Genomic DNA, 25,575 nt, shown 5'->3' on the forward strand with positions numbered 1-25,575 from the left:
CAATTCTCCAAATTCTTCCTTCCAAACACATCAGTCCAAATTAATTTGGGCCAAGTGTCCTAAACCATTCGACTCAGTTCGTCGAGATCGTAAAATATGTGTGTTAAAATAATGCCATTGGATTTTCTCGAAAATTTAAATTGCAAGTCTTGCGGTTCTATACAATTTTCTTATGCTTGATTCGAATCCGACTTACAGTTTCGATATTACAAGGTGATGTACTAAAAAAAAAAAGAAAATGATGATCACTGACTTATGTCATAGATGGTACAATCGAAATCGGTTTGTTTGACCGTCTACTGATAGAAACTATCAATTGGAGAAGATTTTTCGCCCTTTTCAGTGATGGTATATTTCAGGATTCGAAAGTCGGATCCCGATGAAATTCAGGAATTACGTATGGGACCACAGGAACTTTCATTTGAACCTAAGTTTGTGAAAATCGGTCGCGCCATCTATGAGAAAACATAACACACACAGACATTTTGTGTACTCGACGAACTGAGTCTAATGGTATATGACACTCGGCCATCCGGGCTTCGGTTCAAAAGTCGGTTTTCATAGTGATTGCATAACTTTTCTACATGAGTAAGGCAAAAATAGATTCAGATGAAAGATATTCAGTCTTTGAATTTCAATCGGCTCCGGTTTACGGTTCCGAAATTTGTGGTGAGTGTTCAAAATTTTAAACCGTCATAACAAAAGACACAAAAAGTATACGAAATCTTCAAAACAGGCCACAAAACTATCCAAATTAATTGACCTTGTTAGTTGATGGTTTTCGGTTCGGAAAGTGCCGCAAGTTGTAGTCACAAATTCAAAAAAGAAAATTTCATCCATTTGTCATATAAACGTTATTGAGAAAGGCGTCATTACAATACTATAAGGATAAAACAGTTTTTTAACAGTTTTAGTTGCAGAAATTATAACCCTGTTGTGGTAATCACCTATGGGATCGCACGAATTTTCTGACCCCATGTTTTGGGAATTGAACTCAAGAATGCTGCGCTTAAATATGATCGTTTTACCAATCACGCTATGTCCGCACAGTAACATTAATGTATCAACAGTAAAGATAGATTTGCTACATTGTATGTTCTTTTAAAAGAGTAATTTTAAAATATAATTGTTTAAAAAATAATCGTTTCAGCTGTAACATGGCCTATTGCAATGTTCCATTGATGTTGTCGAATTAATTAACGGCAAGCTATCTTACGAAGGCACTACTAACAAAGTCAAAGCTTGTTGGGCCACCACCGACAAAAAAAAACTTCCGCAGGATAACATGCTTCTGGCTGCAAAAGTATTCTGAAAGTTTCCTCAGGCGATTCACATGAGAAAGGAAAATGATGGAAATTAATCAAAAACCTGTTAGGCAGCATAATAATTTGCCGATGGTTCCTTGTACTGCATTTTTGTTTTATTATTTCATATACAGCCCATTATCACTGATGGAAAATTTTTCTTAACAGATATTCAGTATTGTTAAATCTATTACTCGTACTATTATCACTAGTTATTGTTGAAACAATTATTACTTATTACAAATGCTCTGTGAAGCGCATAATATCAATTCGCAAGAACCCAATCAGAAACTTTCTACAAATTTACCATAGGATATATAGGGTAGTAGTAAAGTCAGATCCAGTAGTCATCTCGTATACGACAACTATTAGTTAGAGCGAGATCTGCTGTCTCTGTTCGATAGAATGACCCTAAGGGTAAGATGAAAACAAGTGCACTTCGAGTTTTTGCGTCCTACAACAGCAGTATTGAATAATTTTCGTTAGTGCTTCTTAGAGCCGCAACAAAAATATGCGATTCCATCACAATTCTTTCATTGAAATTCGAGTAATTGGTAAAATATTATTGTGACTCTACTAATGAAATGACTATTGGTAGAATAGTGAACAAGTAATGTGTATTTATTAAAATATCAAGCTTTTATGTGCGAATCTGGATTCGATTACTAACCCCGGTGATCAACAGTTTTGATGATCGACGATCCAAAACCGCTATAACTTTAAAGAAAAGACTTTTTCTACTTCTTGCTGATTGGCGTCGCCTCGCTTGATGTCACAACAGCTCTGGCTATGTTGTCAGTTAATTTTCGTTTACAGTCGAATGGACTTTTTTTCACTGGACTACCAGTGATAGCCTCGCTATGTTGCAACACCAAATCGAGACAGTTATTTCTTTCTCGCGAAATAATCGAATTTTTACACCACACGAACACGAGGCGATTTGCTCACTCGTTGAGAGTTTCACCGGAAGTGGTTTTTATTACTCAGCCTACAATCAACGAACTGTGCTACGATCGAAATCAATATTTTCGCTCTAAGAAACAGTATCACAACAATGTTGTTGTGAAAAATGTGCTATACTTTTGCTAAGGAAACACAACATCCCGAATAGAAGATGGAAGATCTCATCGGAAATCGGAAAATATGTGTCTCTTGAAGGTGATTTTCCAAATTAGTTACAATTCAAATGTAATTTTGATTTGGTTTTCTGATTGAGAAGCTGCAGCTGCAGCAACACGTTACTATAAAAACTCTTGAGAATTCTTAGTCATATTTCTGTGATTCATACATCAATTGTCCTAGAATTTGTCTGTATAGGTTTCACTTAATGTGAGCTATGTATGTATAATTTACATTTACAAGACAAAACTTCATCCGAACGCCTTGGTTTCGAACATATCCATGCCTTGAAAACGTGATAAAATCAAGTTTGTCATTCTTTTGCGTGAACTGTGCGCCGTCTGAGTGGAATTTCAGAAATTATTACGTAATGTCCATAGGTTATCGCATTTAGGCAATCTGCAAACACAAGAGTCAAAAGAAAGGAAAACCGTAATAATGGGTTTGAATGAAGAAGCAAAAGCACAAAAGATTGAAAAACGCACGTTGATCGCTATTACTGTTGGTCTTGTTTTTGCTCGACATCATTTTGTAACAACGATAATTGCTGTCTGCCAGTGAGAATGGCAAAACATCGAAATTATCCTGCGTTGCATCTGCGTTGGAAAGATTGGAGAGTACTTTAAAGAATAAATTTTTCGTGTACAGTAGCTGGTAGGGGAACGCGCCCGGTTGAGTCTTTGCTTTTCTGTGAGTGATTCTAGATGCACTCTAACGGTTATTTCATTACATCACTGTGCATTTTCGAGATGAACATTTATTCTTGATATTTAGAATGTATAATAACTGAACGTCTGAAGTTATATTCAAGTTTTATAGCTAACATCGTTTATTAAAATCTAAATTATCGTTTCAGTCATCGTGTTCAAAATGAGGTCACTGAATCATTGGTTCTTCACAATAGCTTTCTATTTTTTTCATTTATATATTTTTAGTTGCCCACCACACTCCCCCATAGCAAAGAGCTTCAATTAGAAGCCACCTGGTTGTGGACATAACTACTCTCTGCTTGAAAAAAACAATCAAAATAACATATTAATAAAACCTACGCTGAGATTGATTGATGTGCATTTGATTACTACTAACTACTAACTTTAAGTGCAACCCCAGTGGAAAAAAAAAATCTTATTAAGGGATCCACAATTCATTACCCGGGTTGTTGGTTCAATGCATAGGGCGCTGGTCTTACAAGCCAGTTGTCGTATGTTCGAGCCCCGACCTGGACGGATTCTTAGTGTCAGTAGGATCCATAGTACTAGCCATGCAATGATTCTGTACACTAAGAATCGGCTGCGAAGTCTGTTGAAACAGAAAGGCCAAATTCCACAAATGGAATGTAATGCCAGGGCTTTGCTTACAATTCATTACTAAGCTAAGTTAATACAAGTATTAAAAAAAAACAGAGTCTAGCTATATGAATTACTGTTATGCTGTTAATGATCTTTACATTTATTCGGTCCAGTTTGTGCTTGTAGTGGTGCTTCAGTCTAGCCTTGAAAACGTTACTGTAGCTTGAATGTTTCTTGTGACTGCTCGAACACTAAACAAGATATTGTTACGCCGTGGTTTTCGAGGATGATATAAAGCTAGAAACTGCAAATTATGATGAGTTAAGGGGTTACGCAGGTTATCATGAATGAACAGCAATGCTTGAATATCACATAAGTATGATATTGGTGGGATATTATGATTACTATCAGAGTACAACAATAAACTGAAGGCCAGTTAAGTTTTATTAAAAGTGTTTTTGAGACATCTGTTTTGTAAAGTTTGTAGTTTTCTCTAATAAGCTACTCGACTGAACTATTCAGGAAATACCACACACTTAAAACCAATTCTCGAGCTCGGCAAAGTAATGTGCCGAGACAGATGAGCAACACAAAATTTTGCTGATTGTTCAGTAATCAATATTATGTTTTTATTCGTTTAGTAGATTTACTGATTTTTCGGCAAAGTGCATGAATCCACACCTGGGTGAAATCTGTTCCACCGCCCCTGATGCCTATTGTTAAATTTTTCCTGATCTGACAAAAATGTTGGTCGTTATAGATACGAACGTTTGTGTATAAAACAATCTGGTACTGCGAATAAACACGCTAGTGAGAAACAAGTGACCGGCAAGTGATCATCAAATGAAAACAAGAGATAGCTCAGAATTGAAGAAAGAAGTCCAAAATGAATAGATTCTTCTATTGGGATTGTGTAGACGAGTTTTCTAAAAAGTGTTCTAAAAATTGCCGAAATCTCGTGGAAAGTAATATTGTCAAACTAATTGAACTACGATTTGCTTTTCAAAATTTAAATTTTTTACTTAACAAAAATTTAAATTTTACGATTCATGTCGTTTTGAGTTGAACAAACGAACTCCTCTATCTAATAGCGATGACTTATCGAGTAGTTAAGAGAAAGATTTTTGTAAGCATGTTAAGAGTCAGGAAACAATACAAGAAACATAAGAAACACCAATAGAGTCAACAAATTCAGAAATACAAATTGGATTTTCATCCTTTGTTCTACTCCGGTCTAAGAACTTTAAACTATTAACAGGATCAGGAACTCACAACGTGTGTGTATGCACTATTCACGACAATGTTTTTAGAACACACTTTTTTGCTCAGATGTTTATCTTGACGTCTCAGGCGAAAACCAATTTACGACTTTACGACCGCAGACATATGGTAGTCATGTTTTGGTACCTCGTTGGTATCGGTTTGTGCTCAAGTGCACATCACTGTTTTGATTGTTTTACATATCACAATCAGCTCATCAATTTTAAGTGTTACATTGAAAATAAAAAGCCTGTTTTAATCCACCTAATGGTGCAATGATGCCTTTCTCATATCTCTCATATATACATGCGTGGATTTTCGCAAAACAGTTTCCTTTGATTTTTGAAAAAACAAAAAGGTTTGTCCATGAACTAATATACCCTACAGAGTGCAACAGTTCTCAGATCTGTAAGACCATCTCAAAGAAAACGAAGTGAGTTTCACTATTGCAGGTACTTCTGAAAACGGATATAATCAAAGTCGGTTCGAGAAAAATGACTGAGATCCATTTTTGAGTCTCTAGTCACAATCTCCGGTCGTTAATCGAAAACCGGTAACCAGGAAAGCCGAAATTAATTTGTTCGACCGTCTACTGACAATGACTACTGATTGGAATAGTTTTGAGTAAAGCTTAGAAATTATTTTACGTGTTTTACTCACCGCTTTTAGTGACGGTATAAACATTTTAACAATATTCACCCTGTAACTCCGCAATCAGATGTCGGATCCGAATGAAAGGAATTTAATGGGGGACCACAAAACCTTTCACTTTTTTAACTAACTTAACTTTTAACTTGAACCTAAGTTAAATCGGTCAGTCCATCGCTGAGAAAAGCGAGTGAGATCCATATTGGAATATATGATCGCTAATTGGAATAGTTTTGAGGCCAGTTTAAAATTGTTGGTGACGTTTTTGGTATCGCAGCATTAAGTGACGGTATCAAATTTTAAAAACACTTCACCCTCTCAATCCGGAACCGGAAGTCGAATCCGGATGAAATTTGGAAGTTTTGAGACCCTTCATTTGAAGTTAAGTTTTCTAAAATCGGTCACACTATCTCTGAGAATATGGAGAAGTAATTTGAGTTAGGAATTTTTACACTAATCACTCTGTAACTCTGGAACCGGAAGTCGGATCGAAATAAAATTCAGCAACTTTGCGTGTCTCTGTAAAAAGTAAGTGCACTTATTTTCATTTTTTTTCACATATCACCCTGTAATTCCGGAACCGATTTTTATTTCAACTGCATCAATTTTTTTACATAGTCCTCATAATTACCTAAACCATTGCAGAAGATACCAAATCGATTGGACCCACCGTGTCTGAAATATGTATTATTGAAAATTTTCAAGGGATTTTAAACTTAGTCCCTTCTCAAAAGTAAGGCTAGAGTTGAAGTGACAAACTTATGATGCAAATTGTCTCTTTTGATCATAAGGAATATGCAAAATTTTAATCAAATAAAAAATCGACCTACGATGGCATATGGAATTGCTCTCAGGTAACTTTTTGCTATGAAGAAATTTCTTGCTTTGTGAGTATTTTTATAGACTTTAACTTGCGTTGATCCACGTTGGGTCCTTTGCCAACAAAAAGCAATCCGCATTAGTTTTCAATCTTTGCTACATTATGATGTGAAACGGTCGGAATTCGATTCTCACGAGGAAGTAGAAACTTCATTAGAAATATCGTAATCGTAAATCTGAAGAATTGCTATAGATGACACACGGAAGTTCTATGCGAAGGTGAACCGCTTGCGTAGAGGCCAAACGCTACTGGGCGAATAGACTTTAGTGGAAAATTTCTCACGAATGTTTACGATCGTTAGGTGGAAGCAGCACTCTGGTGAAGAATTAGTCAATGGAACTAGCACTGGAATCCGCTAATGGAGCTGAATTGAAAGGGGTTACTGTCACCTTACCGTTCAACTCGAGAAAAATAGACCATGTCTTTCGAATAATCGAGAAAATGTGGAAATAATTTTATTGCAATGAATTACAAAGCATCGAGTAGTACATGTTTTTATGTTTGTGATATTCGCATATCCAAAGGTTAGGCATTCACTGTGAGATCCGATTTTTGTGTCATAACATTCGAGTCAAGTCGTCGAGATCAGCAAATGTCTATATGTGTGTATGTATTTATGAAACATTTGTGTGAACCCAATTTTCTCACACTTTCACAAACTTAGATTCAAATGAATGGTTATAAAATGTCATATAAAATTACTGAATTTTATTTTGATACGACTTACAGTTCCTGAATTGCAGGGTGATTAGTGTAATAATTTTGATTAAAATTATCAAACGTGAAAACTTTTGATTACCGGAAATAGTGATAAATACCTTCGAAACGAAACTCATCAGAATTTCTCAGATATTTTCATCCGATTTTCACAAACCTATCTCACAGAACTTCTATTTGGTTTAAATTCCATCCAGATCTGACTTGCAGTTCTAATAATATTATAAGGTGCCGAATGTTAAAAATTTCATACCGTCATTCAAAGTGACAATGCGAATAATATAGAAACTCTTCAGGACAGTGCTTGAGATTATTCTATTTTGTGGGCCAATCCAACCTACTTTGACTATACCGGTCTCCAGCTTCCGGTTTAATAAGTACCGGAAAAAGTGATACAATATTCCCAAACCGAGCTCACTACGATTTCTCGAAAAGACTGAGCCGATATTCATAAACTTATTATTATTATTAATATCATTTATTTTACCCCGGCTTTAACCTTTTGGTCGTTCACCGGGGGGAAACGAGAATTGTAATTACATGTCATTTTGAAAAAAAAATTGAGTGTTTTTTTTTTATTTCAGTTTAAACTAGGAAGCGAAAATTCGATGAAGAGAGTAACTGGTGAGGTGTTAGACCGGATAGTCCAGTGGATGACTCCAGTTATTGTTTGAGCGGAGCGATGGTGTTTCTAGTTGATATTGGGCCGCGGAGAACATCCCTGGGGACCTACCCCAGCGGATGGCCCACGGTGAAGATTCGGATCCGATGGCGATGGTGTCCTAGATTTCGTTGGGTCAAATGTCATCGGCCCCTCGGTTTGTTCGATGGTGAGATTTGAGAAAAATTTAAAGGAGAAGAGCGTGAGAGAAATTTTTTGTTTTAATGGCGGTATATAGTGTTAATTTTACTGATTATGTTACTTTTCCGATCGAAATGATGGACAGACGAGGGTAGGGGGAAACTAGCAGAGGTGACCGTCGGACCTAGAAAAGTTCGAATTAGTTCTGCGGCTGAGGTGGCGAACCAATAAAGAGTGGGGAGACGAGCGGATGTTAAAGCCGAATCTGGAGACAAAAGCAATATGTTTTTTTTTGTTTGGTTTAAGCGACTGCCGAGATGAAGTGGCGGGCGAGCGGAACGTGGTGCAAGTGCGCAGGTGCTTGGATCAAGCCGATAAACCGGGTGCATTGGATGGCGTTTCTAGTGTAAAAGAGAGCTGATGTTTTTTGGTTCGAGCTAAGCGATATTGAAAGTGTTGTTGATTTTTTTGGGTCTCAGGGTTATTAGGGATTGTAGGTGAGTCTGTATACCATGTAGTTTGATAGAAGGGAGAGGATCAGGGCAGGGTTTATAGGGTGTGGAAGAGGTTGGCGTCTTTTAGTAAGTTGATGAGGGTAATTTCGGCTACTGGGAGTTTTTGATGTCATACTGTACCCGGAGGTTGTGAAATTCCGGGCAGTTGACTAGTATGTGCTCCACTGTAAGCGGTGTGCTGCAAGTGGAGCACATAGGTGGTGGATGCCTCGAGATGTAATGCTGATGGGTGAGGCGTGTGTGACCCGTGCGTAGCCGTGAGAGGACTCGTTGTTCCCGGTGGTCGGTGCGATCCGTCCATTTGGACAGATCCCCCTTAATCTTGGGCAGGAGGCCCCCGGATGATCGCCAGTGCCGTACGAAGTTATCCGTGAGCTTGATTCTAAAATCAGTTAGAATGTCAGTTGACGGCACTGCGGAACTCATCCGAAGGCTTTTCCTGCCCATAGCCGCGAGTAAGTCTGCCTCTGCGTTACCCGGGATCCCGCTATGTCCAGGAATCCAGCATACTGTGACGTTGCTGCCACAGTTTGTCTCGATGGCCTGGACATATGGGTGTCTGGATCTTCCCGTCTCCAGAGCAGTGATTACTGCTAAGGAATCGGAGAAGATCACCGCCTCGGATCCCAGGGGGATGACTTTAAGGCATTCAAGTATGGCTGCGGCTTCCGCCGAGAACACCGAGCAAGAGGGTGGTAGACTACGGTGTATGGAGGTGTTGGGTCCCCATACATCGCGTTAAAAAACGACAGAGACTGCGAATTTAACACTCAAAATTAAACTATGTCAACCGATCGAAGTGCCATCTGCCTAACTGCCTAAAATTGTTTCACAGCAAACCCATCCACGAGTGTTTATTATATTTTATTTTTGCCTTTCTCATATAGAAAGACTGTGAAAACCGACTTTTTAACCGAGTGCCGAATGTCATATATATTTCAGAGATGGCTGGACCGATTTTCTAAAACGTAGATTCAAATGAAAGATCTTATGGTATTAAATAAAGCTTGCTTCAAATAGAATTGGAACAAAGACAATTGCCTGTATTTCAGTTATTTATTATTGTATTCAAGATCTTTTTTTATACAAATGTAGCGTTTTCTTCATACTTTTAAGAAAAAATACGGATAAAATTATTCGTCACGGTTTTGAAGGAATTCTCGAATTTTTCCTGTAACACGGCTCAGTAGGCGGCGCACACCTTCTTCGTCCATCGTTTTAGCTATCTTATTCCACCAGGTCGTCATCTGATTGATGTCTTTGACAACGTTTCCCTTTGCCTTGAGTCTCCTCTTCATGATTGCCCAGTATTTCTCAATAGGGCGGAACTGGGGGCAGTTGAGTGGGTTAAGGTTTTTCGGAACAAACTGGACCACTTTCTCTGCATACCATTCTTAAACGGCTTTGCTGTAATGACAGCTTGCCAAATCTGGCCAAAACATTACAGGATGGTCGTGGGATCGAATGAACGGCAAAATTCGTTTTTGGAGACACTCTTTTTGGTATAGTTCCGATGTCATTTGTCTTATTTGTAACGAAAACTTTCGTTTTTTTGCCGCAGCTGCAAATGCCCGGCCAAATCATAAATTTTCTTGCAAATTTGTCGGCAAAAACAAATTTAAATTTGGCTGGAACATCCCCCCGAGCCGTTGCCAAGTAAAATTTTTGACCTGGGATTTGACCGAAGTCAGCCTTGACACAGGTTTCATCGTCCATCAGAAGACACCCGTTGAACTTGGTCAGCACCTGGTCATATAGTTTCCGAGCACGAATTTTGACCACACTATTCTATTTCATGGTCCGATTTGGCTGTTTGCTAGCTCGATACGACTCGATTCCTTCCCGGAGTCGAGTTCTCCTCACGGTACTATGGGCAGCACCGAATTTTCTGACCAAATCACGGTCCGACAGATTAGGATTCCTCTTAATCGTCTTCAAAATCTTACCACGCAATTTCCGGTCGACAGTTCCACTCCGATGATTGGCTTGAGGCTTCCGAATCGTCGTCAATGTTTTCTTATACCGTTTGATAACGCGCCATACGGTATTTCTGGGCAATTTCAGCTGTTTAGCTAGCCTAGATGCAGACCACAATGGATTTTCCAAATAACTGTGCACAATTTTTTTTCCTTCTTTCGGCTTCCATGTTGATTGTTTACAAAGTACAGTCGATTTTCGGAATGTCAAAAATCATACGTGAAGCTGACAAAATTCCCGACACGTGGGCGCCAAGAGCTTCCAAATCCGTCCACCAGGAGCGCCACAATATGAGCAAAAGTTTGTTCCAATTCTAAATGAAGCAAGCTTTAGCATGCTATTGAATTTAATTTGGATCCGACAGTCGGTTTCGGTGGAACTGCCCAAGTCTCCCAAGGATCGCACAGTGATGCCTCTCCATACAAAAGTTGGCAAAAACCATAAATACGTCGATAAACATCAGCTGGATGATTTTTTATTAATAATTTGAGGTCTTTGAATATATTTCCATCTTGATAACGTATGAAAAAAATATTCGATCCACCTAAAAGTGACATGATGCACCGCTCGCTATGGACCGTAAAATGACGACTTTTTTTAATAAGTTAACTTGTGTATTTTTATTTATTTCGTGATTGATTAGGAGCTTTCATTAATGTTTCAAATAATGATTAAACCTGTATGGAAAATGTATACACAGAGAAAAAAAACCTTTTCCTTATATCTTGAAAATATCAATTTTCTCCAGAAGGGCTTATCTTGATATTTCTATTTTCTGATATGCTGTAACATATAACTGATGTAGTTTATTGCACTATGATTGAAGATGGGAGAGTAACAATCAAAAAAGTGTTTTTTTTTGTTTTTAACAAAAACTCTAATTTTTGGAAAATGCTCTGCATTTTGCATTTTTAAGGTTTTCGACTTTATGAAATAACATAAACACAAGTACAAAATAAAATTTGGTTGAATACTACCGCTTTACTAATAATAGGGGATTTTTATTATGTTAAAGTATCTTATTAAACTATGTAAAATGAAAAATGACGAAAAAAAAAGTCCATAAAGTGGTTTTTGTGGTTCAAATTTGAAAATTTTTATATGGACTGCAAGAAAGTTCCGGAGAACAGAAAAAGTGCATGTGGTGGGATCAACTGGGCGCTATTTATTATGAGCTACTCAAATGCGTTTGGACAGAGCATTGCATGAAAAGCGGACGCAATATGAAGATCTTCATGGCATAGTATTTTTTCTTCATGCCAATGCAAGACTGCATGCTTCGAAAGTTGCAATGCAAGACTGCGTGCTTCGAGGGTTGTCAGACATTGTTCCATACGGTTGCCATTTGCTCCAATCCATGGCGCATAACTTGTCAGGTCAGTGTCAAAAACTACGACACCACCAAAAATTGGATCGATTCGTTTGTCGAGGAAAAGGAATTTTTCAAACGTGGTATTCGAGTCTTAGTGGTGGTATATAACGCTGGACGGATCAGGGTCATGTCGCCGAAAGCCATTTCGCCGAAAGCCGTTTCGCCGAAAGTCATTTCGCCGAAAGGGTCATTTCGCCGAATGTCATTTCGCCGAATGGGCCACTTCGCCGAATGTCATTTCGCCGAAAGCCATTTCGCTGAAAGGGTCATTTCGCCGATTCCTGCAATTGTCTTAAACTCGGAATGAGAATCGTTTTAAAATAAAGACAAATTGAAGATGATAACGTTAACGCCCGTTTTGTTGACCTACAATTGTACTTCTTGAATAAAGATTGATTCATGAACCTCAGAACGGAGTTCCCAAAGAAACTTGTTGACTATTACCCTTTAATCATCAAAGCAAGTCCATAGGTATCTACCAAGCAAATGTATGTGGTATTTTCCGTTTACTGAATAAAAAAATATCTAATGTGGCTTCGCCACATCGATTTGATTCGTGTGCTGTCCGACCTCGCTACCGCTCGTTCGGACCTAACTAAAGCAAAGAAACCTAGCTTTGAGTAGACCGGGCAAACGAGGCGGTTACAGGTCTGTATGCAAGAGGCCGCCGCTTCCGACGGCGGGTCGGCGGCCAACTCAGCCGGCGTCGCCCCGGCGGCTTTATGCCGCCGAGCCATCTTGGCTTCGGTTATGTGGCTGCGCCACATCAGCTATACAGGAGGCATAATAGCACAAAAAATAATTTTATGTATTCGAAATTACCCTTTTGGCGAAATGACCCTTTCGGCGAAATGACCCTTTCGGCGAAACGACTTTCGGCGAAATGACCTATTCGGCGAAACGACTTTCGGCGAAATGGCATTCGGCGAAACGACTTTCGGCGAAATGGCTTTCGGCGAAATGACCCGCTCCCACGCTGGACTATACTTTGAAAAACGATGGACTATGCTTTGAGAAACGGTACTGCAATGATACTCTCACTAAAATAATGAAACTTTAATAATTTATTCCAACACCTGATATACTATAAATAGATTCATATAACGACATTTATATAGGTGTTTTATGTTATGTATGTTATAAATATTCTGATTTCACTTATCATAAAGCCGTTCATTTAAATTTTACTGACACCAACTTCAGTTACAAAAGTCTGGCCCTTGTTTCTGTGATTTTTATTGTCGACCCCGCAAACTATTTAAAATTACCTTTAAGGTGCAGAAATGTGCAGAATCGCATAGTGGTTTCTGAAAAGTAGAGAAAAAATGCTATAAAATCAAATAATATTGAACAGTGGCAGCCCTTTCCTACCTGTATAGAACTCTAATCGCAAAACATCGTCATTGCGCCATATATTTTGTATGGAAGGATGAAAAGAAAGTTTAAAATACCCTATCTTTGAGAGGATATGGAGGGATTATTTCTTATTCAAAAATTTTTATACTTTAAACTGTAATCCTTCACTTATATGAGAATTCAAAATACAGTGCAGGAAAAAAATAAATTAATTTTTTGGATTTCTGCCACCGTGGTATCACTGTGGATCGGCCCAAGTATTCCAAGACACTCAATTTTCTCGGAAATTGCTCTACCGGTTTACACAAACTAAGATTCAAAGGAATGGTCTTATAATTTCATAAAAATAAAGCTCACATTATCTCAAAAGCTACTATGAAATTTCATCCGGGTCCGACTCTTGGTTCCGCAGTTATAGGCGATGAGTGTCAAAGTTTTCAAAACGCCATATAGAATATGACAATATGTACAACACCGATACGGGCAACGTGGAAGAAGAAAACACAACACGAACGATGCGTGTTTTGTTCTATTGTGTACACGCTATAAAGAAAACGAAACGGTTACGGATGTCTGCTACTGATGTGTGATATTGGTAAAAGACGAGGCTGTGGTTGATAAAAATTTTAGGAATAGATGATAAGTGCAGTCGAAAGAATAAAAGAATGTCAATGAATTTAAATTTATTTGAAAAAATAAACATTCATCGGAATTTCAAGCTTCGCGATACAGTAATACCGTGTCTGTGGTGTAGTGTTGTCTATTATAACAATAATAATAACAATAATCCTACATGTTTTATGCTGCTGATTCATGCTGTTTAGCTTGACTTACATATGCCAAAGTAACAGAAACGCAGGTTCGCTTCGTTTGTTAGATTTCGTTTCATTGGTTTAATCGAAATAGAGCATGAGATAGTAAGTCTAGGTTTAACTAAATTCAAAACCGTTCCAATTTGTAGGTGATATTTGTTGCTGGTAAACAAGCCAACTTCGGCTATTCCGGTCATTTGAATCCGGTTTCGGAAGTATTGGAAATAGTGATTAAAAACTGCAAAATGGATCACTTTTCTTTAAGATAACCAAATCGATTTTCACAAACTTATAGATTCAAAGCAAAAGTCTTACAGTTTCATACGAAATTCCGAAATTTCTTGTGGGTATTTCTTCCGGTTCCGCAACTACAGCATAAACAGGGTTTGAAGACTTTGTTAGATTAAGTCCGAACAAACTTTCCTATTTCTATTTAAAACACAGTTGTTTTGGCGAATTCCACAGTAATATTTATGATTTTATGAGTAATATGAGAAAGGCATCATTACACCACTAGGTAGATAAAAACGGGTTTTTTATTTACAATGTCTTATTATATTTCTATTTACTAAAAATCGGGCTAGCCTAAACTCCGTCGACAATTCGGGGAACGTTTGATCAATGGATTTATTTTTCTTCGTGTTAAACGCTAAGTTTAAGCCGCGTGCGTGAAATCAATAACCGTACAGATATTTCCTGCGACCGTGCTTAACTACGACGTGTGTAAATATAGTTAAGACTGCGAGGAGGATCTATTTGGTATTTTATTGTTTTAGTTAAGGATTAGATATCGACATTATTTCGTATCGCGTAAGGTGTTGTTGTTTGATTGATGATCCCATTTTCAAAGATTTGTAGTCGGAGGAAATTTTACCACAGCGAAGATGTTCAAAATGACTGCTAAGTACACAAAGTGCCTTTGCTAGTGTTCATGAGCTGAGATTATGATCGATATCATCAGCTTTTTGGTTAGCAATTTGAGAAACATCTATCGAAGCACTTCTTAATAAATCTGTCTTACGCATTTTTTCTCTTCCTCATTTTTCAGTCCTTCTGGTGTGCCGCTGCGAAATTACAACCAGGTGAAGGAGTATCTGTTGAGTGGCGGTACTTGCAAGTGTGGTTTACCATGCCCGTTTCGTCCTGATGTGTTCTTCGAGTTCAATTCACAGGTTAGTCAAACTATAGTTTTAGAATAAATAGAATAATTTTAGTATAAATAGAATAAATATTACTCGACGCGTGTATGCATGAATGTGTACGTAAAAATCTTGCACTAATCTTGCTCGCGAAGATGACAATATTGTGACAAACTTTGTGTCTAAATGAAATATACAACGTATGATATTGAGTTGACTCAGCAATTACTGAGTCATGATAGAATAAATTTTGGAATTCAATCATTGATTATTCAGAGAAACTTTTACGATAAGATCAATTGTGCCTTCATTATCTTACTTCACTATTTTCTCAATTACTGGGCCTACACCAAGCCGTAACTACAGGGAGCCTAAGAGGTTAGTTGATCCAGAGTCCCGCTTCATAGGGGAATTCCCGGCCTTGCCAAGAATTACTTGGTGAAACAGGTGATCTGTTAGTGTGGCAAACTTAACAAGCCGTATATTCAATCGATTAGTTTATGGCACCTGGTCCTCCGGGCTTCTGAAAATGTTTAAGCGAATTCTATACTATATTTCCATCTAAATTTATTTTTATTGAAAAACAAGGTGTAAAAAATGTTTGTCAACACAGAATTGGTTGTATGATATATTTTTCTGCCAGCAATTAGCAGTTTGAATGGATTTAATTCTATAAAAGTTTGGATTTCTTATATTAGACCATGTCGTATTCGAACGATGACGGAGCTAAAAACAAACCGTGTTAAACTCGAAACGTAACGAAATGTAATGAAAATGTAGGGTAGGGTAAAGTGTTATGAAAAGATTGAGATATTTTTAAATGAGTTATCAATTTTTTGTTATCAAGGTCAATTGTGATAGTTATAGTAAGAAAACTGAAAATTTTGACATAAAACATCAGATCTCGAAAACAACGGGGAGACCTTTCATATGAGACTGGTTTGATAAAAATCGGCCCAGCAGTCTTTGAGGTCTCAACCTCGTTGTTACCAACACACATACACAAACGCTTGCTCAGTTTGTAGGATCGTATATGAAACTAGATCATACGGGCCTTGGATTTTTTGTTCCACAATTTGAACGAATTCTATACCTATAAACCTTCACCTGTTGACTCTGTAAGATATAAGGCCGTATCAAAAAAATGAATTAAAACATATCACGCTATGGTTTACTCATAATTTAGTCAGATGTGAATAGTTGACGGATTCTGACAATTTCGTTTGATTGGTATTACGATAAGAAATCTAATTTTGGAACATTAAAGTTAAGATATTGTCAAAAAATTGAAAATTTTTACATAAAAGTTTGTACAACTCGGCAAGTAATCATCAGTTCTGTTTTTAACAATAGCGTACATAGTCCCAGGAGGACCTTTCATTTGCAATTAGTTTGGCCAAAATCGGTCCAGCTATCTCTGATATTCAAGACTATTATTTTGCGCACAAATACAGACACACATACAGATACACATATTTGGAGTACAAATCAATTCGGTCCGTTAAATGCATTTATTTCGAAATAAAAAGGATTTAACGATTAATTAAAGCACTGTCCATCGCGTTACTACTTTTTTCCATCTCTCAGGGAATTTCCGAATAGGGGGTTGGGGTCCACTAGGAGATTGATAGTACCTATTAGCTCTCTTCGGACAGTGCCAGCCTAGATGCCGTGTGGAATCCAGCGGAAAAAAATGAACCAAGAATAGATCCACTGGGTTCCTGCTTCCATGTCGTAAAAGGCGACAATTGCAGGAGTTTCCTTTTCCTTTCAGTTATTAGATATTTTCAATATCTAACTGAGTGAAATAATTCACTTCCGATTACTCTATTTTACTTAATTATCTCTTCATTCAACCTATCAATTTCCTAGCTCTAGCTTTTATTAGGAATGTTTTCTTCTTCCATGTTATTGATTGTCTTTCAGGATTGTAAATTGAATGATAAAAATCAACTAATGCGCAAGTCCGTTGATATTACAAAGTTAATAACAGAGATAACATATATCGGTATATTGAATACATAGTAAGAATACACTTGATATTAATATTTCAAACAATAAAATAAGATTTTTCTCGGTAGCCGGCTGCCCAGATCAATCAATATAACTAATTAATAATTTTATTAAATAAATAAAATAATAAAGTGGAAATAATAAAGGATCAGGACGCGCGTGAGGTCTGTTGACCTTTGTTTGGTAATTTAAAATGATTTTATAACAACTGTTTAGAATATGTCAATGCAATGAATCGACTATTTTGTCTAAATCCTATTCACTCGTTTATTTTGTATCACGTAATTTTATTTATAAAAAATAGTTTTTATTCTTTACGCGATAATATTGCAAATTTTTCTTCAGTTTCCTTTAATATAGGATATTGTTGAAACGTTCACTCGGGAAGTCAGTGAGTTTAGTGGTGGATCCGAGCATCTTGAAACCGGAACATACTGAGTCGCGCGCGAATAATACCAATACCGAAATTTTTACTAACAAATATCCTTCTCCCGTGACACTTGTGGAGTGCGCAGTAGTATATACGGCCTCTAGTAACAACAAGTGTTGGACTAACATCCCTTCCCATTCCCTAGACGATCTACGCCTGGCCGGCGCCGGTACTGATCAATGAATTCTGGGGTTACCAGAACATGTACATTGAATCTAGAATTTCCCTGTACAATTTCAGCTAATCCCGATCAGTAACGGAGTAGCAACCAGGGGTGGTCGCTCAAGCTCAAGTTCAACCTCTCTCAGGGAATTTCCGAATTCCATCTCGAAAAAATGTCTCGTCTTTAGATGTGATTCATGTTTGAAGCCAATTTTCGATTTCTGCGAAAGAAGTAAACCGTTGACCTGCCTGCGGATAGTGCTGCATCCGTCGGAATAACCAGTAATCAGAAGGAGCAATGTCAGGAGAATACGGTGGGTGCGGCAAAATTTCTAACTAGGGCGTTTCCAAATATCATTTAGGGGTTAGCCAAATTTTGTGCTAGGGCACATAACCGTTTTCATTATTTTTACGTTTCGTCTTTGACTCATCAGTGCAGAGCAGTTCAAATTGAACTGCTTAGTGCTAAACTCGGCAGTTCAATTTGAACCGCTAAGCAGACGTAAAGTTTCTGCTACTTACAGAACACTTTTTGTTTTGCAACGAAGTGCAATGTCTTTTCTGACGTGCCGAACGAAAACGTGTTTTCGACTATTTCTGGCCGATGCAGGTATGGTCATTTAGGGGTTAGCCAAATTTTGTGCTAGGGCACATAACCGTTTTCATTATTTTTACGTTTCGTCTTTGACTCATCAGTGCAGAGCAGTTCAAATTGAACTGCTTAGTGCTAAACTCGGCAGTTCAATTTGAACCGCTAAGCAGACGTAAAGTTTCCAAATATGTTTTCAAGACTTTTGCGACATGAGACCACCGAGCGTTGTCAATATGACTCAATATATCATATTCGTTCTCCACATAGGGAAGCATTGGTTTATTTTGAGTTTTCTCAATGACAAACGGATTTCACGAAATCGACTGCATGAAAAAATTGTTGATGGCATACAGATCTTATCTCAATGTCGTTTACAAGACCTCCGCTTGTCTAATGTAGCCGCTTTGAATGGGCTTCCTGATCGGATGGTAGCTGCGGTCGAACTTGCTATAGCACTATATCCTTGTAGCCGGGTGGCTTCGCATGTATCTATAGTAGATTCCTTTAATATTTTGAATGCCGGCTAATTGTGCCACTAGATTTTCATGAGAGTGATTTGTGATAAGTTTTGTGCGTAATCTAAATTGCATTCATATTGGTTAAATCGAACGAGGGCTATGAGTAATAATTCATACCAAGCAGTAAAATTGATTTTCATGTGCACCCCAGCAGGTGATTAAGTATTGTTTTACTCGTCATCTAAGCCAACTGACGACGTCTAGTGTGAATGTAAAATTGTTTTAAATTTATTCCGTAGCATTTCAGAAGGGTTGCTGTAATTACTGCCTGTAGCAACGGGAAACAAGGGGTAAAATTTTTCATTGTCTAATTGCGTGTAAACTTGCAAAAAATTGGGGGGTGAGATCTTGGCATTGTTTATAATTTTCTGAGCACGGTGATTCTAGTGGTGGTTCCACAGTTCGATGCGATTCTTGGTTAAGTTTGCATATACGTTTGTTCCCATTTACTGTTGGGTCATGTCAACTTCATGATTCGAACGGTAGTTAAGTATTTTAAAACCTATTTTTCGAAGGAAGTGGTGTTTTAATCTACTCCGTCGTGTTTGTGTCAAGTCCCATTTATCACTGAGATTGCATGTCAAATATATGCTGTGCTACGAATGCATTTCCTTCTTTCTATGTTTAGCGGACTTATGTAAGGCAATTGTACCTATATTCATCTAATTAGTGTTGGTACCACATTATCTGATTATTTTGTTTTTTTTTGGCCGTTAACCAACGGTTAAAATTATATACAATATCAATATCTTTGCGTCATCCAGGGAATTCTGACAAAGCAAGCAAGATCCTACGCATATCAGTCCCATCGCACAGTGGTCCAGGAAGCAGCATTAGCCGAAAACAATTCTTGGCATAGGACTACGTCTTTCTTTACTGTACTCACCTGGGTGCATTATCAAAATTTCAAACTAGTCTTCTGTGAGCATATCTGCTGTTGGACATTCGCAGTGTGAGTTTCGCTTCAAACAAAAGTGATTGCATCATCCAGCTTCTGGTCGTTTGCATTGGAGGAAAAGAAAACGAAAAGTGGGAAACGATGGGGAACATTATACAAAATTGCAAATCGAAGGTAAAAATCATCAGTTTAGTGCAAATCTAGAATAATTTGATAGGTTACGCACTTTTCGCTGTGCGAAATTCGCACCAAACGCCAGCATACAGCATATCAATATCACAGAAAATACCTTCTGAAAGCCGGAAATAAATTCCGCGATTACATCATTCAGCTGCAGATCGTTTTGCGTGCGAGTAACAGAAAAAATACATTTAATAGACCCGAAAACTTGCGGAAAATTCATCAAACTATGACCACAACGGAGAGAATACATATACAAATCTAATACAGTTCTAAGGGCCATAAATGATAGTGTTATAACCCGCAATTTCGGTCAAATCATTTAGTTCCAAACCATTTTTAGTGTCTCTACATAGAATCAAGCAAAGAGTTAATTGGATTTCGTCAAATACATTTATTTGGTTTTATAAAATCGATTTTCAATCAGAAATAATGTCCATACGACGTCCAACTTCATGGGTGCCACGATTCGGTGCGGAACGTTAACGCTGTAGGGAAGGGCACACAAGCATGTGACAGATTTACTTTGTGCGCCGTTCGCTAAACGAGAGGCAACCGATTTGTTTGGAATTTGCTCGTGGAAATAATTGTCAACTGTGTTGAAAGTTGGAAAAATGATAACCCCTTTTCAGAATCCAAAGCATTTTACAAAGATCTAATGAGATTTTACTTGAAATTGATAATTTATTAGTAGAACAATGTACCAAAATAAATGTTCATTTTTAATCTGCCCCTTGTCGACAGCAGTCCTACTTCAATCTCGCGATTATGTCTACAACGTTACCTACTACAATTTTTTTTGCTATAGTAATTTGAAGATTGTCCTAACTATCAACTAACCATAGTTTAAAAAAAAATATTTCGAAATCTGCACAAGATAGAACAATGCTTTCTTTGGAAACTTTGTGGAAGTTTTTTAATCTGTATTACAAGCCGCTCTCATTTTAGAACGATTCCCATATCTAAGATAACGCGTTCTTCTTAAAATAACAGATTTTGAACCGAGAAATATTGATGATGTGATATTTTACGAAACTTAGAACTAAACGATATGCGAGTTTATAAGCAAAATATATATTTTATGTTGTCTGGTTCGATAGTTATGGAAATTTTAAATATAAGTTTATAAATAAGTTTTTCTAAATAACGCCATCTTAATGTGAACGAAAAGAATCCATTTGATTGAGTTTGAATGTTCATATGCTGCAGTTTTTCGTGCGCTTGGATTTCACATTTCGTTCGTCTACTTGTATACGCAAAATGTGAGAACTGGATATCTTATTTAGTATAAGCAAAGACATATGGTAAGATTATGTCTTTGCGTATACAAAATTTGAGCCGAATAAAAAAATATAACAAAATCATCATTCGAATTCAAATGAAATTGTTTAATATGCAATTCATTTTGTTCGTTCTTCCTACATTAATTTGAACTGAGTTTTTACTTTCCAAGATCAAGGAAAGTTTTTTGAAGAATTGTACTCCTATGAGAATATTATGAGAAAGGCTAAACTACTTGTCTAAGTAAAAAAAATGTAGATTTTGTTTAATCCAATCTTTCCAAATTTCTTTTTTTACATCAGGTTCCCAATTCCAATTTTGATGGCAAAACTGACATACCACAAAACTTTTGTCTTCATCACACGAGATTGATGGAAAAAGTGGAATTAGTGCGAAGAGGAAAGAAACAGGATGTCAACATCAAAACAGGTGATTGTTATTAAAATTGAAAAAAAAAACAAATCATTGGATTTACCGATGTGGTTGAGTTTGAAAACGTTTTGATCATTTCTATTTTGCGAACACTTGAATATTTCTCATGAATAATGAAAGGCTTTCTTTCATATCACTATTATTTAACAGCCCTTTGTATTAAATCTAGAGATTTTACACAATACGAAGTTGATTAAATGTCCACGATAATAACACTAGTCCATAATTTAAATGTATTGCAGCTTCCAGCTCAAGATTGTTAGTATCGGAACCTAACCCAACCATCGGTAGTGAAGTGAGAGCTCTGTTTCCTACAAATACAAATTTGGATAATAAAATGTTTGGAACTGAGATTTCAAATGCAGGACACGATGAAATGTTATCAGCACCCCAATTAAACACTCAACATGACCGAGAATTGGTTGGTATTCCCCTGTCGAAAACTCCTCCTTGGCGAAAGCACGCTTCTGCCTCGGCAAATTCGGCGCCACTGGTATGTATTCCGGCAAACCAACGACAAGTACAGTCAACGAGCTCAGTGCCAGTTAAAACTTCCGTACAAACTATAAATCAAAACGAGCAGGTAGTCAAAAGTAGTAAAATAACAAGTGAATTATCACATTCATCCGGCGGGTGCATGACAATGGATAATATCAAATCGAAATGTGCTGCCAAAAAACGACCTAATTTCAAGGACGATCCTACAGGGTACTTGAACCAACAAACGGCTATTTTACATAGTTCAATATCCACATTGCACAGTCCCGATGGGTCTTCTTCTTCTCAAGAGAGTCCACAGCTCAAAGTGGTGAGTAGCTATGGCCTTGTAGACACAAATGAATCCTCAGATTCGGTAAGAGTGAGAACAGAAGCTCAAACAGTCAATACAACAACAAATGCTACTGGGCAAACAATTACGCATTCAGCAAACGGTATGATCCAGGTACAGCAAAACTGTGATATTAGTCATATGAAGCTCCAGCAACAGTTGCAGTTTCAACACCAACTTCAGCGGCAGAATCAATTGGTACGGCAGCATCATGAGCAACTTCAATTGTTGCAGCAGCAGCAGCAACAACAATCAATAGGAAATGATGAATCTTCTAAAGTTAATACTCATTTCGTTAAAGTTGCACAGGCTTCTCCGATTTCTTCTAGTAGTATTACTTTTAGTACCAGTCGGACACCGGATGTTACTTCCACCTCTTCAAGCACACCAGATTTAAAGGACCCTGGATATGGTGGGACCGTATCAACATCAAATAGAAGTCCTCTGTTTAATACCAATGTCGGTGCAATACGTTCCGAATCTCCTGAAGTTTATTCCAGTAAAACTTCGTTCAACGCAAGTCCACACAAGACTCCAGGTATTCGTAACAATACAGTTGCCTTCGCAAGCAGTTCATCTGTACCGTGTAACACTATTACGTCAGTTCAAGCGAACAGTAAACCACTTACGGTTACTAGTACTAACATGGTGAGGCTAGCTAAACCTGGAATGAAAGAAGCGGAAAGCGATGGTCAGTCGATCAATTTAGGGGCGAGATTTGTCAAAACCGAAAAGATTATGGTACATAATTCCGCCCCGACTGGTACACAAAATGTCATAAGCTTCAACCAGCAACATTCACCACAGAGCCAAATAATATCACAACCTCAACAGGTTCTTATGACTTCTAATGGTCAGATTCTTGTGATGTCGTCTCATGCAAATAAAAATTCTGGTCAAATTGTTGCGGGCAACAATCTGAACAACTCTACGTCGACTATCGGACAAAACGTGATCATTCCTCAACAGGCAATGATGGGTAACAATGCAGCTCACTTTGTAAATGTAGCGGGAACTACACCTGGATCCAGTGCAGCGGGAAGTGTTATCAACAATGTCCCATCTGACCAAAATTCAAACAATAGTGGAATTATGCAGAACATGACTCAGCATCCAACGAGCATAATTCATCACTCTCAACCTAATGCAAACTCTAACTTTTTGATCGGCTCCCCAAATAACATGCAATCGACTGTGATATTGAATAATGGGGATGTAATCCAATCTGGACAACAAATGTTATCGTCGAACAATCCACAAGTCATGCATTCTGGTAATATTATATCGACAGCGTCACCGGGAGCGAATATTGGCACGAAAATTATATCAAGCGGAAGCAACACTAGCATAATTACCAATCAATCCAACATTAATCAATTAATCAACCCAAATAATAGTGCAGTAGCCTCTATGCAATCCGGTACTGGAGGAAGTTTGTCACAACAAGTTATGTTGAACAGTTTGCACCCCAACAGTATTGTTATACAACCTAATTACAATTCCGTGCCAGAGGGCATAGTTAATCAAGTTGTCAACCAAGACGGTTCAACCACGTCTTATATTCAGCAACAAAATCAGCAAAGACTCATTTCACCAGATTCTAAAAAGAGAGCGAAGAAACGGAAAAGTAACAATACGACTAGCAACCAGATCCTTTCGCCAAACAGTCTTTTACTTCCGCAGCAGCCCAATCATATTGTAGGACCTCAACAACCAGCGCAGCAGCAACAGCAAACCATTCAATCCGTCAACCAATCTGGTGCAGTGCTGCAGATTACTCCACAGTACCAAACACAGAGTTATCAGCTGAGTCCGGGCATATCGGGACTAACAATAGTTCCACAGAAAGCTCAACAACAACCACAACAGCAACAGCAGATTCTTCTGCAAAATGGCCAGATTATTACTCAGCCCTACAATATCATCAGCCAACAAGTGCTACTTCCAACAGGGTTTGTTATGGCTCCTGATACCACGTTGGTTCAAATTCAAAATGTAGCAGCAGCACCTTGTGGTAGCATTATAACTACTCCCCAAGGAATGATTATTCGAGCTCAGAGTCCTCATCAGCAGAAAAGTTTCCTGTCGCCAAACTCTGGTCAACAGTACATTGTGAATAACAATGGTCAAGTTAGTCCCATGGGAGCTCAGATTTACGGTGGACCGGTTAACATAGTAGTACCGCAACAACAGACTGGACCTACTACTTCTTACGTTCAACAGAATACAGCCTTAGTTCAACAGCATCCACAGCAGATTGTCCAGATTGCAACTGCTCTAAACACTAGCACGGATAATAGTAGTACGGCCAGTAGTACAAACGATAGTCCTTCACTACCATCAACACCTCAGCCAGTGATGCAGCAGAAAACTCACTCGACGTACCTATCCGGAGCTGCATCTCCTCCGGATACGACAACGCACAGTCCAAACAGTCCAGACTGTGCATCGAGCGAGAAAAGTACAGGCAGTTCGGACAGTGTGAATATGGTTGGTATTAATCGAATATGATATACTGATTATAATGATAAAAACGAATCTACACTTTCACAGGCTATGGTACAGTGCGTGTCCAGTTCGGAACCAGATCTCATTGCTGATGGTGCGCAGTCCCCTTTGGATTCAAGCGAGTATTTTGAACAAGGAGGTAAACTATGTAGGATAATTGAAAAATTTATTCATTAAAAATACCAGCAACCAGGAAGGATGTAATATTTTAGCCTTTCAATAGTCAGATTGCAAATACTAGCTGAATTTCGATTCCAGTCAATTGAATTGAATTTTACGTTTATATCACAACATTTTTAATAAGAACTGTTACTAAATTCTAAATTTGCTTGAGTTTTTGACAGTACTACCCAGATATCGAATTCCATTACCCAATATCGCTGTTGGTAGAGTCATTCATTTATTAATCTTCTCCTTAAATCAAAGAAAGTTAGAAATTCCATCACATTTCAATATCCAAACGTTCTTTAGTATTATCAATGATTGATCGTTTTTTTTTCTTTCAAGTTTATAAAAATTAATCGCGTCAATATAAAATACTC

The 25,575-nt window shown here is 37.8% G+C and overlaps 1 protein-coding gene across 4 annotated transcripts in view; it reads left to right on the plus strand.

Moving 5' to 3' along the window:
* Positions 1 to 25,575, plus strand: part of LOC131425141 (methyl-CpG-binding domain protein 5) — a 71,056-nt gene that overhangs the window by 32,761 nt on the left and 12,720 nt on the right. For all 4 annotated transcript variants that reach the window (XM_058586759.1, XM_058586760.1, XM_058586762.1 and 1 more), the window contains exons 3-6: positions 15,100 to 15,223; positions 21,567 to 21,693; positions 21,939 to 25,015; positions 25,079 to 25,172. In XM_058586759.1, the coding sequence (XP_058442742.1) occupies positions 15,100 to 15,223; positions 21,567 to 21,693; positions 21,939 to 25,015; positions 25,079 to 25,172 (3,422 nt within the window). The remainder of the gene's footprint in view (positions 1 to 15,099; positions 15,224 to 21,566; positions 21,694 to 21,938; positions 25,016 to 25,078; positions 25,173 to 25,575) is intronic.

Source organism: Malaya genurostris, chromosome 1, assembly GCF_030247185.1.
Source record: "Malaya genurostris strain Urasoe2022 chromosome 1, Malgen_1.1, whole genome shotgun sequence".
Classification (NCBI taxonomy): Eukaryota; Metazoa; Arthropoda; class Insecta; order Diptera; family Culicidae; genus Malaya; species Malaya genurostris.